Here is a 16,255-nt window from a genome sequence, read left to right on the forward strand (position 1 = left end):
GTGACTTGTAGTCATCCTATTGAGTATTATAATTTTAATACGGCCCTTTCTTAAATGTGTATATATAATTTTTGGAACCCTCTGTATTATTACTTTTGGTGGAAAGTATATATATGCCTATGATATTACTAGGGTTTATAGAGAAAATTACTTTTATAAAATATTCTATTTATGTTTTTAATCTATGTTGTGTATGAAAATATGGACATACCTTAATCATTTTATAAATATAATGTAAAATTTTGGTTGGGCTACAAAAGAATCTATTTTAAAGCAGAGGAAACATTCTAACAATTGTATTATTTAGTTCAAAAATGTCTGTATGAGCAAATAGATAGGTGGTGCTGTTTATCAAAACAGGAAATATTAAAATAGGAAATATTAAAAGAGAAATATAAAAGGTAATATTGAAGAAGAACCCATTTTTGGATATTTTAAATCCAAGTGAAGATGTAAGGTAAGCAGTTGAATATATAAGTTTGTTTCTCAGAAGAGAAACCCAAGCTAAAGATACATATTTGGGACACATCAGCATATAAATGATATTTCAAAACCATGAAATTACCTAGGGAAATATAGAGGATGAGAAGAAGAGAATCCAGGACTGAATGAGAAGAAACCAAAGAAGTAGGAAGAAAACCCAGAAGTGAGTGTTACTTTGGAAGGCAAGAAAGCAAAGTGTTTTAAAAAGGGAGGGTATAATCAATTGTCAGATACTTTTGAGAAGTGAAATAAAGATTAAAAAAAAAACTGATTAGATCTGGCACATTGGAAGGTTTGATAACTGACAAAAACATATTTGAATAGAGTGTCAGATGTTGAAGATAGAACGGGTTGAGGAATCTATGGGAAGTGAAGTAGAACAGAATAGAATAGAAAAGTCTCTCAAGAAGTTTGGCTATTAAAGAGTAGCAAGAAAATAATGTGTAGCTTGAATCGGAAGTTAGGTTGAGGATTTTTTTTTTAAACTAGGGGATACTAGCGCTCTTTTAGAGATTTATTGATTGCTTGATTACCAGTGAGAATATTAGAACATGCAAAATGTGGGTTGACTTAAAGGCAATACTACCTGCAAAAAGAGATGTATTCTCCATCACTATGTAGATCGTGTTCTTGGCACATGGACAGTACAGTATTAGCTCCCTTAACATTGTAACTGGATGGCCCTTCCTGGAATTCACCTAGCAGGGATTAATTCAGAACTCTGGTCTAAACTTTAGGCCAGTGGTTCTTGAACTTTAATGTGTGTAAGAAATGCCTGGTGAGCTAATAAAGATCATTGGAGCCAAGCTCCTTGAAATAGGTTAGGACTAGAGTTTTTGCGGCTCTATCAGTTTCCCTAGGTTTCTGATATCTTGGAACCTTTGCTGTAGACCAGTGGTTCTCAAACTTCATTATACATTGGAATTACTCAAGGGGAGGAGTGGTGCTTGTGAAAACATAAATTGTGCCCACCATCAGAATGTTTGGTTCAGTAGGTCTGGGGTGGGAATCTAAGAATTTGCATTTCCTAGGTGGTACTGTTGGTGCTTTCAAGAAACTATCATCTGAAAACCACTCCTCTATACCAATAATTCAGGCCTTCAACATTGACATTGGCTTGCAGGTGTTCCATAAATAGAATCAGACTTCCTGGGATGATTTCTTTCTTTCCTGGGAATTTTTGTAACACTATTTTAGAAACATCAGGACGTTAGAAGACATTTAACTTTGAAGATGATTTAATAGAATATTTTATTAAGATTGTTTTTTAACAAATTTATAAAGGAGAAACCCCCTAAAAAACAGAATTAGTTTTTGGAGGGCGGGTCCCTTGTAATACAGGCCTCCCCTGCTAGGTAAGTGTTCTAGGAACCCATCAGCATCAATGTACCAGCTAGCATTGTTGTGAGAGACTGTGTTCTGCTTCAGTTGTTTATTTATTTATTTTTGGAGATTCTTTCAAAGCTTTTGCCCATTTTTTTAACATTTTAAATGTATTTATTTTAAAGATGTGGGGGACAATTCAGGATTAGGTAGTTAAGTGGTCATTTTACAGGTAAACTTTGGATCTCCCTTGGATCCCCACTTTGCCTAGTTGTCCATTTTTTTGCTAAGTGATTTATAAGCACGCCTGTTCATACCGTGCAGAGTGTTCAGCAGTTTTTGACCAAAAACAGCATGACCCCTGTGCCCCACCCACTCTGTTCACTCAATCTTGTCCCAAGTGACTTTTTGTTGTTTCCCTGGATGAAAAGAGTCTTCAAAGGGAAACACTTTACTGATGTGGAAGAGGTGAAACAAAAAATGGCAGAGAAACAAACAGGCATCAAAATTGATGAGTTCAAAAACTGTCTGAAGCAGTGGAAAAAGCCTCTAAATAGGCATCATGCAGAGAGTACTTTGAAGGTGACTGAAGTTTAAATGTGTAGGAATAAATATGCAATTTTTAATAAATAAATTCCAGTTTTCTTGGGTCCCCCCTCATATATATCAGTGATTTTAGGCTTGAGGGAGAGGAGGAGAAACTGAGGGAGAAAGATCACAGGTTGTTTTGATATTCCATCCACCTCATCCACTTACTCTCTCATCCCTCACCACACATGTAAATCTACTTTGAGAACGTATAATATAGAGATTTCCCTTGTTATTCTAATTCAGTATTATGTGTTTTCATATTCATGAGTCATTTAGAATTTTGTAATTCATTATAGTTGCAAATCACTAGCATCAAAAACCATTTTTAAATTTGGCATCATACTCTTATTTTTAGCTGTTGAACCTAATTTGGGAGAACTTATCTCAAAAAGTATTTCAATCTTCTTGAAATATAAACAATACTTTATCTTGATTAAAACAGCACCTTTATGATTATATATTTAGATAATTTTACAAGGCAAAGTATTGCACAGCGAGAAGAAATCAGCATTCTTGGTGCAACCCTCAATGATCTGGCTAAAGAAAAGGAATGCCTGCAAGCATGTTTGGATAAAAAATCTGAGAATATTGCATCCCTTGGAGAGAGTTTGGCAATGAAAGTATGTTCTGAGAACTGTGGTTTACAAGAAATGTTTTAATGAAATGTTTAAATGTTAAACTGTGGTTTAACCTGAATAAAATAATAGGATTTCCCCAAAACTTTTTTCTAAAGAGCTGAAACTTTAAAATCTGACTTTGAAATATTTTAAGATAGTCTTAGGAAGTATATGTACAAATTCAGTAGCTAATATTTTAAATTGATTTTTCTATCATGAATTGGTGGTTAACATTCACTGGCAATAATTAATGTAAATAACAACATGTAAAGCACAACAATAAGACAGTGAAACTAAGTTATTTTGAAAAACATATTTTCATAGTCACCTTGGGAGACAATATGTTCAGAACTAGGAGCACATTATTGCATCATCTTCAACCTTTGAGAGTAGATCATGTGAGACTGGTGAATAAAGCTGGATGATAACCCCCCCTTCATTAAAATAAAGGGTTGACAACGAGGCAGAGAGCTATTGATGCCCTTTTCTTGCTCATAAACTGATTGTGAAGGCATTTCCTAAACTGTGTTTCACAAATACTGTAAGCAAAGACAGCATCATTGGCATAAGGGCTTTTCCTATTCTAAGGGAACTGATTCATTAATTTATTTATCCATTCATTCTTTGTTTCAGCAAGCATTTGGTGACATGTACCAGGTATTATGTTAGAAACTTAGAGTGGGTGGCCTGCCTTCCAAAAACCTATAGTGTAATAGGGAGAGAGATACAGATACTATTATGATAGGATATCTTAGGTGCCATAATGACATATGCACATTGTGTTAATTGGAGTTTAGCACTATCTTAATATAGGCCTCATTGTTATAACAGCCTGGGAGTTGGGTTAGGGGAGGAAGAAGGTCTGGGAAGACTTCCAGGAAGTGATGGTACTTGGGTTACCCTGAAAAGTGACTAGAAATTAGCCAGGTAAAGATTTAGGGGAAAAGCAGAGCGAGAAAGGATGATCTAGACAGGTAGAGCAGCTTATGTGAAAGCCCAGTGGCTTTCATGGAATAATTGCATGAGACTTCCTGATAGTATAGTATGGCCAGAGAATAAGTTGCAAAGAGACAGGTATGAGAGGGTAAAAGATAAGATGGGATAGATAAATAAAAAATCATAAAAATACATGTGACGTTGAATGTGGGCTCTATCCTCATGGATATGGAGGGTCGTTGCAATAACAAATATCTGACACTTGTAAATCCTTGTAAAAGATTTATTATAGGAAAATGAGAATAGTGATAGGGACACCAGTTATAACAGTGATGAGGCTTATATTAGGATAGTGGCAGTTATCAGTGAGAGAAACAGATCTATCAAGGAAGTAAAATTGACAAGATATGGTTTCCAGTTTAGGAGCCACATGGATAGCTCCTATGCATGAAATAGGAAACACAAGATACAGGGCTTAGAAAGGAAGGTTCCTGACATTTTTAAGTTAACCAGGTAATGACTTTCAGAAGCACTAGTTCAACTAGTTTTTCAGAAGTTATTAATATTTAGAAATGTATAAAGTTACACTTCAAAAAAATTTTGTAAGCACTTCATTTTAAGCAGTACTTTGTGTTTTTTTTCCTTCATTGGTTTGTCCTTCTTAAAGGGGTTTCACTGTTTTTGCTAATGGATGTTTTTAACAATACTTCATTATCATTACTGCCAGCTGTGGAATCTGCACCATTCTATCAGAAAGCAGAATGGGAAACTGTAGCTAAAAATACCCTGGAGAGGAGTACATGAATTAAGGAAGATAGCATGCCCACACACATACATACACATGCACATGTGCACGTGTGAAATTAACTGTCTCTCTAAAGAAACAGGAACAGAACTGATCAGAAAATATGTTTTTGTTTTAAATCTTGTTGTTTGCTAAGGATCTGAAAATCCAAAGGGCAAGGTGAAATCTAGTTATTATTTAGTCAAATAATAATTTTTCTGCTTTTTTTGGACTAATATTAACTCTAAGTGTCTGTTTATAGTTAGACTAGTTCTGGCTCCATGAGAGTTTTAAAAGGTGATTCAGGAATGGTATTAAAGTCATTAATATATTCAAACCTATTTTAGCCTTGACTGACTCCACTAATTCTACTCCCTCACCACACCTTTGAAAAGGGAGACTAAAAATAGTTTTAAAAAAAAATTCCTTTGCTGTATGCATGTTTCCCTCCTTATCAGCTCACATCTAAATATCAATAGTGTACTTTTATAAGTAATTCAATTGGAGCAGCTTTTTAAAGATGCTGTTGCTAGCTAGTATAAATAATATACTTAATCAAAGTTATTATTCTTGAAAATTAAGTTATACATGATTGACTTGCCTGGGTTTTATAACTTGAAGACTGTGAGTAAGTGAATCGGTTCTAATCCCAGTACAGAACACTCCCATGCCAAAACATTAGTTTGTAAAACAGAGTGGTTATGGGGTTCTTGTGTTGCTGGGTGACTGCACAAGGCATCTTTTAACAATGTATTGATATACTGATCTAATATAAGTACCTCTAAGTGTAGCCTTTGCTTTAGTGAGCATAATCTATTTTGTTATCTAGTACAAGTATTCACATTGATATACTAAGCTTTAAAGTGTGGAAAAGAAGAGTAAGACATAAATGTTCAAAACCAAATGGAAATTGAAAGGAGAAGGGAAAGTTTCATTTTATTCATTCAGTTCTAACATAAATAACAGAAGAATTTTTAATTTAATACTTATATTACTTTTCAAGGAAAAGACCATTTCAGGCATGAAGAATATCATTGCTGAGATGGAACAGGCATCAAGGTAAATCAGTCATTCAACACATATTTGATAGCTTACCTGAGGCAAAGTACTGTTAGGACAAAGATAATAAGAAACAAGAGGTTTAGTGTTATGTCTAAGGTGATAACTCCCTAATGTTCAAAGGAGGCCAATGTCTGTTCAGGGAAGTAAAAGGGGATGGCGTTTGTCAAGTCCAAAGAAAAAGGCATTCAAAGTAGAAAGAATAACAAAGAACCACAGAGGACCATAGATCATGTTCACAAACCTCTCCACCAGAGTGTAGGAGTAGAAATGAAGGGAGGAGAGACTAAACAGGCAGGTCGTAGCCTGTGTTATAGACAAACGAGTCTTGATATCCTAAGAAATCACTAGAGAATTCTGGCATTTTTGTGTTAGAAAGACTACTTAGAAGAGGTGTAGGCAAATTAGGCCTTAGGGATTGGGGGCCAGAAGGAGTGAGGTGTTTATAAGGGAGAGACACTAGAAAAATGCTAGGTTTCTGGCCAAAGGTTAATGTTAAACATGAAGAAAGTATGAGGAGAAAGATGATTTTACTTCTGAATTTGAAGAACTTTTTGGACTTTATGGTAGATATGTATAGTAAGCAACTGAGTATGAATCTGGTAACAGAGGAGCTGAGGCTGGAGATAATTATTTTGGAGTCATCTGGGAGTTGGGAACCAAGGATATGAATGGAATTTGTAGGAGACGAGTGATAGAATGAAAAGAATCAGGAGCCAAGATTTTTAAGACTAATTTTTAAGAGGGCAGAAGAAGAAGAATCTTTGAAGGAGACTAAGCTATATCAGCAAAAGGTAGGATGAAAGCCTTTCTGATACTTGAGTGTTAGAAATTTTGAAATGCTTGGCAAGTCGTTGACTAGTATGTACATTTAGTATTCTTTCATAGTGAAATGATGGCAATGTAGAGAAGCTCTAATGCACTGTCTTTGTTTTATTTATTCCTATAAAATTAAATGTATTTAGAATCTCTTGAGATGTTTTCATGCTAACTGTCCGTCTTCTGTCTTGTGAGAATTTATTGTTCTGTTTCAGTAAAATGTCTCTTCTTATGTACTATTTGATTTGTGGAATAGACAGTCTACTGAAGCCCTAATTATGTGTGAACAAGACATTTCCAGAATGCGTCGGCAATTGGATGAGACAAATGACGAGCTGGCCCAAATTGCCAGGGAAAGAGATATCTTGGCTCATGACAATGACAATCTCCAAGAACAGTTTGCTAAAGCTAAACAAGAAAACCAGGTACACTTGTTCCTAGAATCTGTTCTCTCTAAGAAAAAAACACATGTATTTCTTCTGAAGGACTGCCATCATTTCATTTTGTAGAAAAGCTCAGACATTGGAACTAAGCATTTATTTTTGCCTTTAAAACACAGTATAATTTCGAAAGGGAATTTTCAAAGTGTTAAATACTAAAGAAAAAAGCAGGGACATAATCAATTTTTATTAAGCCTTAGAAAAATACTTCTTTATTGAAGGATAAATAGTTTGAATAAATCAACAAATGAGGATAAAAACCTTAAAGAAAGAATAGATTTTTTTTTAATGGACTTCCTATTATTTTGTTTAAGTATGAGTGAATGAGTTGTGCCATATTTTTTGGTCCTCTTTAGCACTGCGATTCTTTTTAGGAAAAATCCTTTTATAATTACTCTCCCTCTCTAAGACAACATATTTTTGTCTAACCCACAGTCCTCATTTCCAGTAACATTATTTTAACTTAAACATTAAAAAATTCTCTTGCGAAAACTTCTTTCCCCCCAAAATTCTTCATTCCAAATGATTTCCCTCACTCAAATATCACTTTCAATGTGTTTAGTTTGCATCATAAAAGTGTATTCTTTAACTGTTAAAGATTTTTGATTATATCAACAACTATAAAGATGCAATACTTTGTTAATTATACAAAATTATCTGAGATGTTGAAGTACTTTGTTCAAAAGTTAATGAATAACGGGATCCTGGAACAGAACAAGATATTATGAAAAAATGAAGAAAATCTGAATAAAGTATGTAATGTATCAATATTGGCTCATTAATTGTGACAAATATACCAAACTAATGTAAAATATTACTAATAGAGGAAAGCTAGTATGGGATGTATGGGTGCTCTTATATTATTTTCACAACTTTTCTGTAAATCTGAAACTATTCTAAAATAAAGTTTATTTTTTAAAAAATTAACGAATACCAATAAAAACAAAAAATGTGAATTTATAAGTTCTACTTTTATGTACTCTACAGCTAGATTAAATGGGTTAAAAGTGAGTGTAACTTTTCTAAAAAACTAAATTTCTAGTTTTTCATAAACATGAGTCAGAGCCTCACTCTGACTCACCACAGCCTCAAGCTCCTGGGTTCAAGGGATCCTCCTACCGCAGTCCCCTGAGTAGGTGGAACTACAGGCATGTGCCATGATGCCCTGCTAATTAAAAAAATTTTTTTGTAGAGACCAGGTCTCACTGTGTTGCCTAGGCTTGTCTTGAACTCCTGGGCTCAAGGGATCTTCCGCCTCAGCCTCCTAAAGTGCTGAGATTATAGGCATGGGCCACCGTGCCCAGCATTTGTTTTGTTTTATTTGTTAAGAAATAGAGGCTCATTATAGAAAGTCTTGTTTCTTACAAAAAAAAAAAAAAGAAAGTAAAAAAAAAAAAAACTTGGCTGGGCTCGGTGGCTCAGCCTGTAAGCCCAGCACTTTGGGAGACCTAGGCGAGTGGATTGCCTGAGCCTGCGGGTTCGAGAGCAGCCCGGGGAACTTGGCGAGACCTCGTCTCTACAATATATAAAAAATTAGCCGGGCATGGTAGTGCACGCCTGTAGTTTCAGCTCCTTGGAAGACTGAGGCGAAAGGATCGCCAGAGCCCAGCTGGTTGAGGCTGCGGTGGACGAGAGCGTGCCACTGCACTCCAGTCTGGGTGACAGAGTGAGACTCCAACTCAACAACAACAACAACAAAAACTCATATTTTTAACACCCAGAGTTGGCCACGGTTAACATTTGACACGTTGTTTTATATTGTTTTTCAGTTCACTTAAATACTTTTTAATACTATTTTATATGTACTTTTTAGTGTAACTGGGATAAAATCACATGCCTTTTTATATTGTGCTTTTTTTTCTTTTTTCTTTCTTTTTTTTTGAGTTGGAGTCTCACTCTGTCGCCCAGGCTGGAGTGCAGTGGCCGCTCCCGGCCACCGCAGCCTCGACCTGCTGGGCTCTGGCGATCCTTCCGCCTCAGCCTTCCGAGTAGCTGGAATACAGGCGCGCACTCCCACGCCCGGCTTATTTTTTTTATTTATTGTGGAGATAAGGTCTCGCCAAGTTGCCTAGGCGGGTCTCGAACCCGCGGGCTCAGGCAATCCACTCACCTCAGCCTCCCAAGGCATGGGATTACAGGCTGAGCCACCGAGCCGGCTTGTGCTTTTTCTTCTACATGAACAGGCAGTAGAACAGAGTATTTAAGACTTAAATGGGATTGAATCTCACTCTCTGGTTGTGTGATCATACAGTTTAATTTATCTGATTCTTAGTGTATCATCTGTAAAAATGGATAGTAGACAAGACTATGTTTAGAAAGCACTTACTATAATATCCTGTATATCACTCAATAAATATTTTGTAACGATTATATACTGTAATGTCATACACATTTCTCTGCCTTGTTCAAACTTCATAAACATTTTTTATAATCAGAAGAAAACTGATGTCATAACAATTTACTTGTTCATGAGTACTTTTCCCTTCATTTGGGTCACAGGCCCAAGGTAGAGGAAGGACCTCTCTGTGGGCTAGGTGGCTCAGCCTGTAATCCCGCGCCTTTGGGAGGCTGAGGTGAGTGGATTGCCTGAGCCCGTGGGTTCGAGACCTACCTGGGCAACTTGGTGAGACCTCATCTCGACAATAAATCAAAAAATTAGCCGGGGTGGTTGCACATGCCTGTAATTCCGGCTACTTGGAAGGCTGAGGCGGAAGGATCGCCGGAGCCCAGCAGGTCGAGGCTGCGGTGGCTGGGAGCGGCCACTGCCCTCTAGTTGGGCAACAGAGTGAGACGCCAACTCAAAAAAAAAAACCAGTACTACAGAAGATTGGGAAAGCAGAAACTTTAAAATTTTACCCTTGATACCACATTTTTAAAAATAAACTTGTTTTTATTCATTTCTGGGGGTCCCTAAAATTATTTCATCCACAAATACAAATGTTTTTCATCATAATACTAAGATGTTATTTGTCTTAACTGAATTCACATTTGCATTAATGGTACAAAGCAATAGTAGGTAAAATACTGATGCTTTAGTTCAAATCAAGGTTCATCATTAGTTGTACAAATGTTCATTATGCAGGTGTACCCTTGTTGATGAGGTGTGCCCCGACACTACAGTTTTTACCAAATTGGGATAATTAGGTATTTTTGTGTTTTGGCCTGATATTTTTGCTTAACATAGATGAACATTTTCCTGTTATTAAAAATCATTTCAAATGTTCCCCATCAATGCATAATATTCTACTATGTAGTTATACCACTGTGTAGATATACTATTATTTACTGCATCATTCACTTGATGTGACTACATATTGTCATTGTAATAAATAATGCCTTATTTAATATTTAACAAACATGTTAAATATTATAAGATTTCATTTCAAATTGAGTCAAAGCTTATGAAATTTCCATTTTAAATAAAAAGAAATGTTTTAAGTGGACATTTTCAAATACAGTGAATCTCCATGTACCATCTCCTACCTTCAGAAATAATCAACATTTTGTCTTTTTTGTTTCTATAACATTTAAAAATGTCTCTTGATACATCACCAGTAGCTAATCACAGATTTGCTTTCACCAAATTTACGTTTACTCCAGCAGTACACAGAAATGCTCATTTCTTGCCATAACTGAATAGCTTTAAATCTTTAATAACTTGATGTCAAAATAGTAGTTCATTGTTTTAATTAGCATATCTTTAATTACTAGTAAAGTTTTTTATGTCTTATCTCCTTCATGCTTTCTTTTTGTGAATTGTTTGTTTTGGTATTTTGCCCATTTGCTGTTGTGCTCATGTGTTTTCTCACTGCTTTTGTATTAATTTCCTGTATTAGGTATGTTAATTTTATTTATCTTATTTATTCCAAATATTTAAAAATTTATTTATGATATTTTTGAGATATAGGAATTTTCTTTTTTATAGTAAAAACTACCCATCTTTTTTTCATAGTCACTGTCCAAAAAATTGAATGACACTCATAATGAACTTAGTGACATAAAACAGAAGGTCCAAGATACCAATCTGGAGGTCAACAAGTTGAAGAATATATTAAAGTCTGAAGTATGTATATCTCTTTTTGTGTCTTGTTGTGATACCTAGAGTTTTCACTAGATTTAATTTAGTAATCAATTATACTCATGGGGCAAGTGAATCAAGTCCTTTAATATACAGCATATTTTAGTTTTGATAATGGTGGATTAACTATAGAATGTTGCCAATGTTCAGACAGATAACTCAAGAATATGACCCCATTTCAATGCTGTGTGTAGAAAAAAATAATAGAAAGAATATGTCCCTTTTAGTTTGCTACTCAGCCATTCTAGATAAGCAGAAGGGAAAAGGGCCAGAATAAACTCGGCCTCACTTATTATTTGAAAATGGTGGAGTTTTCAATTATAAACCTCTGATAAAAGAGGCTCCACCTGATTGTATAATAGATCAGAACTGATTACTTTGGTTTAGGACCGTCTGTTTTTTAGGACCAAAGTGTAGGTTGTTCTCTGCATTTCTCTGTTAACAGCCATTCAACCAGGTGCATGTATGTGATATCAGATGACTCCAAATAAGTGTGGGTGCCTATATGGCAACCCTGGAATAAACAACAGGCAGCTTGACCAAGGATGTTAGAGATTATCTAACTTTAATATACTTTGAATATTATATTTAATAATTTTAAATATTATCTAAAATTGTGTTGGTGGGTTGATTATTATAATCGGTGCGGTGTTACGTATATACCATTCAAACCATCAATGGGAGCTTCCCCCCCAACTGCTTATTTTATTTAATGTATCATTTAATATCAGTCTACAAACATATTTTGATTACTTATTTATAATATGCATAGGAATAAGGACTTTCAGATAGAAGAAAATCCAAGCCTTCCTAAATTGGAATTCCTGCTTTCAGCAAGGCAACAGTCTTATGTAGGAAAAGCAGGTGGTTTCCTACACTTCTTGATTTTAAGGTGCTAGCAATGTAATACTATAAGTGGATAGAAACTTTGGAATCAGCCATATCTAGCTTCTCTTTTTACTAATGTCATGGACATATGTGGGCTACAGCACCTCCATTTCCCACCTGTCATTGGGAAGAATACCCACGTAAATGAGATAAAGTGTTTAAAATACCTAGCATGGTGAACCATCTGCATCTATTTTAGAATAGGTCAGAAATAGATAAATGAACATCCAGAGCAACACTTAGTGTAGTAAGATTTTATCTCCCTAGCCTGTTAGTCACATTACCTGAAATTCTACCATTAGGATTTAGAGCTTTTAAATTCTGGAATTATATTTTCATACATTACACATCATACTTCTCTTAGCTTTTGGCGTCCTAGTATGAGTTTATGAGATTGCATTGCATGACACTGGATGGATCCAGGCACCTCCCCTGAGAGAATGAACCGCGGGCCCATTTTGGTAGGGAGAGGCCATCAAGAAACGTGGAGTATTCCTTGATTCACCCATTCGTTCAGTGTGCAGTGTGCTAGGTGCTGTGCTGCCAGAGATGAAAGACTGGGAGAAAACAGCATGGCTCCTCAGGCAGTGAGAACCTCATGAGCAAAGGTATAAGGGGGAAAAGTAGGTCTTGTAGCTACAGTGTATAAATAGGTGGTAATGGAGAGGTTAGGAGCTTCTTTGAACCCTATGTTCAGGAAGCTTTTGTTAGAACTAGATCATGGAAATTATTTGAGAATTGCCTTTTAGGGAGATATTCTGGAAAGGGTAAATCATAAGATTAACAACCTCAGAAGGGAAGAAGTAATTAGGAGAGGTTGTAACCATAATTAGGGCAAAAATTGCAAAGGATTCCTGTTACTGTGGGTACAGGATGAGGAGGCACCCTATAGAGGTGAAGAGATCCTGAAAGCAAGGAATAAAGAATATCAAGGAACAGTTTCACTTTCTTTACAATGTTGCTATTGCAAGCCCCAACTGCTCTGGCCTCTATGGGAAGATACACAAAGGGGTAAGATCAGTTTCTAGTTGCCAACAGGGAGGGACACTGGATGACTGAAGGGTAGGAGAGACATTCTATGGCAATTGTTTTTCACCTTGAACTGTGTATTACCTGGTCACAAAACTGAATTTAACATAAGAATGGTTCATATCTTGGAGAAATAATCATGTTATCAGGGAGATAGTATATCCATGCCTAACAAAACTGTAAGGCAGTTTTAAATGAATAACATAGACAATAAGTACTATAGAAAGTTAAATAGATTATGTGGGTAAAATTCACTTTACATGTATTTTACCATTTACCTTCCAAGTATGTACTCTGTACACAACTACCATTTTTAGTGCAATTGTGGAAAACACTCATTGGGTTTTTACTGGCACATTTGAATCTTGAAAGCCAATAAAGTAATTTAGAATATTAATTTGTTGACTAACAGCCTTGAAAAAGTTCTTTCACAGTGGAGGCCACAAGATGGCAATATTAGCTGAATTTCAACCAGGCTTAAGTAGTTACAATTGTGAAATGGTAATCTGATTTTAAAGTGAGACTTTATTTATACAATTTGGTGATTTTATTTAGCCCAGGACTTCTTATAAGGAAGTACACTATATAGTAACAGGACAGAAACAGATTTAGTGTCTTGTTAAAATTAATTACTGAAATTATAGCTAATTTTTTAGAACATATTTCAAACATACAAAAAAGTGCAAAAAACCGTAGAGAATAAGAGCAACAAACTATAATAATAATAAAATATTTTAAGTAGCCTAATAATGATTACTCAGTGTAGTATATTATTTGAGGAGCTGAAATTTTTCCTGCAGAAATAAGATTCAGCCAATCTGCTTATGATAGAATTTTGAAGTTTAAAAAAATCTGGTTTTATATACTTATGACTAGCATTTATTGGTATAGGTTCAACATTTTACTTCTGAGAAATTTCAGGCAAGTTACTACACTAGCAGGCGAAAGTAAATCATAAGTCAATGACTAAGAAATTAAGGTCAGGACTGTGAATGGAAGGCCAGAATTAGACAGGAATTTACCAACCAAGAGAATTATTGTAAGTTGATCCTTAAGAAATGCAAGCACTCAGTAAATTGGTCAGCAATAAGGGAATACAAAGATACAAAAGATCAGAGGCTCAGAAACCAGACCAGTAAATAGTAAGTCGCCATATGGGAAAGGAGGCAATGGAGGGTTTTGTTTGAACACAAGGTAATATTTGAGCATATTCTAAAGATCCTGACGATAAGAGTAATTTACTTAAGTTTACTCAGGAGCCAGGGCAGATTCTGATCTCACTCTTTTTGTTAATTACAGGGTGATTGGTTTTTCTAAACTAGGAGTATATATAGCTAGGTTTCCTCAAGGTTATGTTACAAATACTCCTTATGGCAAGTGAATTCTCAATGATATGGAAAATAATGTTTAATTTATATCATATGTTGAACATTTTAAATGTTTTAAATACCTAAGATTTGCTTTCAGGAATCTGAGAACCGGCAAATGATGGACCAACTCCGAAAAGCCAATGAAGATGCTGAAAACTGGGAAAATAAGGCCCGCCAATCAGAGGCAGATAACAATACTCTCAAATTGGAACTTATCACTGCTGAGGCAGAGGGTAACAGATTAAAAGAAAAAGTAGATTCCCTCAATAGAGAGGTTGAGCAAGTAAGTTTGGGAAAGTATGCTTATAATACATCCTGCATCATATTTAAAATAGTCTTGCTTGACTTTCCATAAATTAAATATATGAACAAACACAAATTATTTAAATATATTGTGAATTGTAGCATGCTAACCATTGTCTGAATATCCACTCTGGTTCTTCTCCAGTCTCTTATCTACCCTACAACTGAAACATCATTAGCATTTGTTAAGATTAGGAAATATTTCAACCATACAAAAAAGTGCAAAAACTCTTAATATGACAGATAAACATGTCCCCACATCCCCAACGTAAGGATACCTATCTTGCCACATTTGCTTCAAGGAGATTTTTTTTTTTTTTGTAAAGAAACCAAGCATTACATATACAACTCCTCATCTTTTTTCCTCATCCTTCTCTAATTGTTGTTGTATATCACTTTCCGGTAAGTATGTCTAACTCCTATGCATGTGTTTATACTTTTTCTACATATTTGTCACCCACAAATGATGTATAATGTTTTGTATGTTTTCGGTTTTGCCTGAGTGATAATAAACATACTAGAGATATCCATTTGTAACTTGCCCTTTTTGTTCAATATTATAATTTTGAAGTGTCTCTCTTTTGATAATTGATTTATGCAGAGGGTGCCCAAAAAATGTGTACACATTTTAAGAAAGGAAAAACTATTAAAATTGTAATACTCAATAAGATGAATACAAGTCACATTTGACTTTTGCAATTACAAGAGGTGATCAGAGTGGTTATCATCAGCATCCAGACACTTCTGATTATGGTGAATATCTCTTAACATCGCTTAAAATGTATATACATGTTTTGGGCATCCCCAGTATGTAGAGTCCTACTTCAAACAGTATATTCATTGTAGACATATTTTTAAATTCATTCACATACTGAAGGAAATTTAGTTTTTTTCTATTATAAAACATTGCAACAAACCTCCTTTTACATTTCTCCTTGGTTATATGTCTGTCTAGGTTTACGTCTGGAAGTGAATAACCAGGTCAAAGATATGTATATTTTCAACTCTTCTAAGTCACATTTGTTCTCTAAAGTGTCACTTTCCCATTAGAAATCATGTGTTGTTATTTTCTCAAATACTAATTGAATACTTGATATTGTCAGACTTAAATTTTTCCATAGTTTAGTTTTGTGTTTTCTTGATTACTAGTGAAATTGAGGAAATTTTCATATCTCTTAGTCATGCAGGATTCCTCTTCTATGAATTTTTTTCTTGAACTTCTCAAGTGAAGTTTTCAAAAACTTTACTTATTTTTCTATTGAGCAGCTTATATTTTTTATATTGATGTAAAGGAATTCTCTATATATTCTTGACAATAATCTTTTTTAAAGATATAATTATACTGTTTTTTGACTTATCTTTTCATTTTACTTGTAATATAAGCAAACATGTCAAATTCTGATGCACTCAGAATTATTATCAATCTTTTCCTGTATGGTTTATGCTTTTATGTCTTCTTTAAGAAATTCTTTACTATTCCAAGACTAAAAAGCTATTTTCCTATATTTTCATTTAAAGGTTCTTCTGAAAATCTG

The 16,255-nt window shown here is 34.8% G+C and overlaps 1 protein-coding gene across 3 annotated transcripts in view; it reads left to right on the top strand.

Annotated features, from left to right (window-relative positions):
• Positions 1 to 14,813, top strand: part of TSGA10 (testis specific 10) — a 65,925-nt gene extending 51,112 nt beyond the window's left edge. For 2 of the 3 annotated variants that reach the window (XM_021714301.1, XM_008061790.1), the window contains 5 exons: positions 2,863 to 3,017; positions 5,738 to 5,793; positions 6,869 to 7,037; positions 11,005 to 11,115; positions 14,515 to 14,813. In XM_021714301.1, the coding sequence (XP_021569976.1) occupies positions 2,863 to 3,017; positions 5,738 to 5,793; positions 6,869 to 7,037; positions 11,005 to 11,115; positions 14,515 to 14,772 (749 nt within the window). In that variant the 3' untranslated portion in view covers positions 14,773 to 14,813. The remainder of the gene's footprint in view (positions 1 to 2,862; positions 3,018 to 5,737; positions 5,794 to 6,868; positions 7,038 to 11,004; positions 11,116 to 14,514) is intronic. The other variant, XM_008061791.1, reaches the window with a different exon arrangement.
• Positions 14,814 to 16,255: the final 1,442 nt, after the last annotated feature.

Source organism: Carlito syrichta, unplaced genomic scaffold, assembly GCF_000164805.1.
Source record: "Carlito syrichta isolate Samal-C Ts95f unplaced genomic scaffold, Tarsius_syrichta-2.0.1 Scaffold305580, whole genome shotgun sequence".
NCBI lineage: Eukaryota > Metazoa > Chordata > Mammalia > Primates > Tarsiidae > Carlito > Carlito syrichta.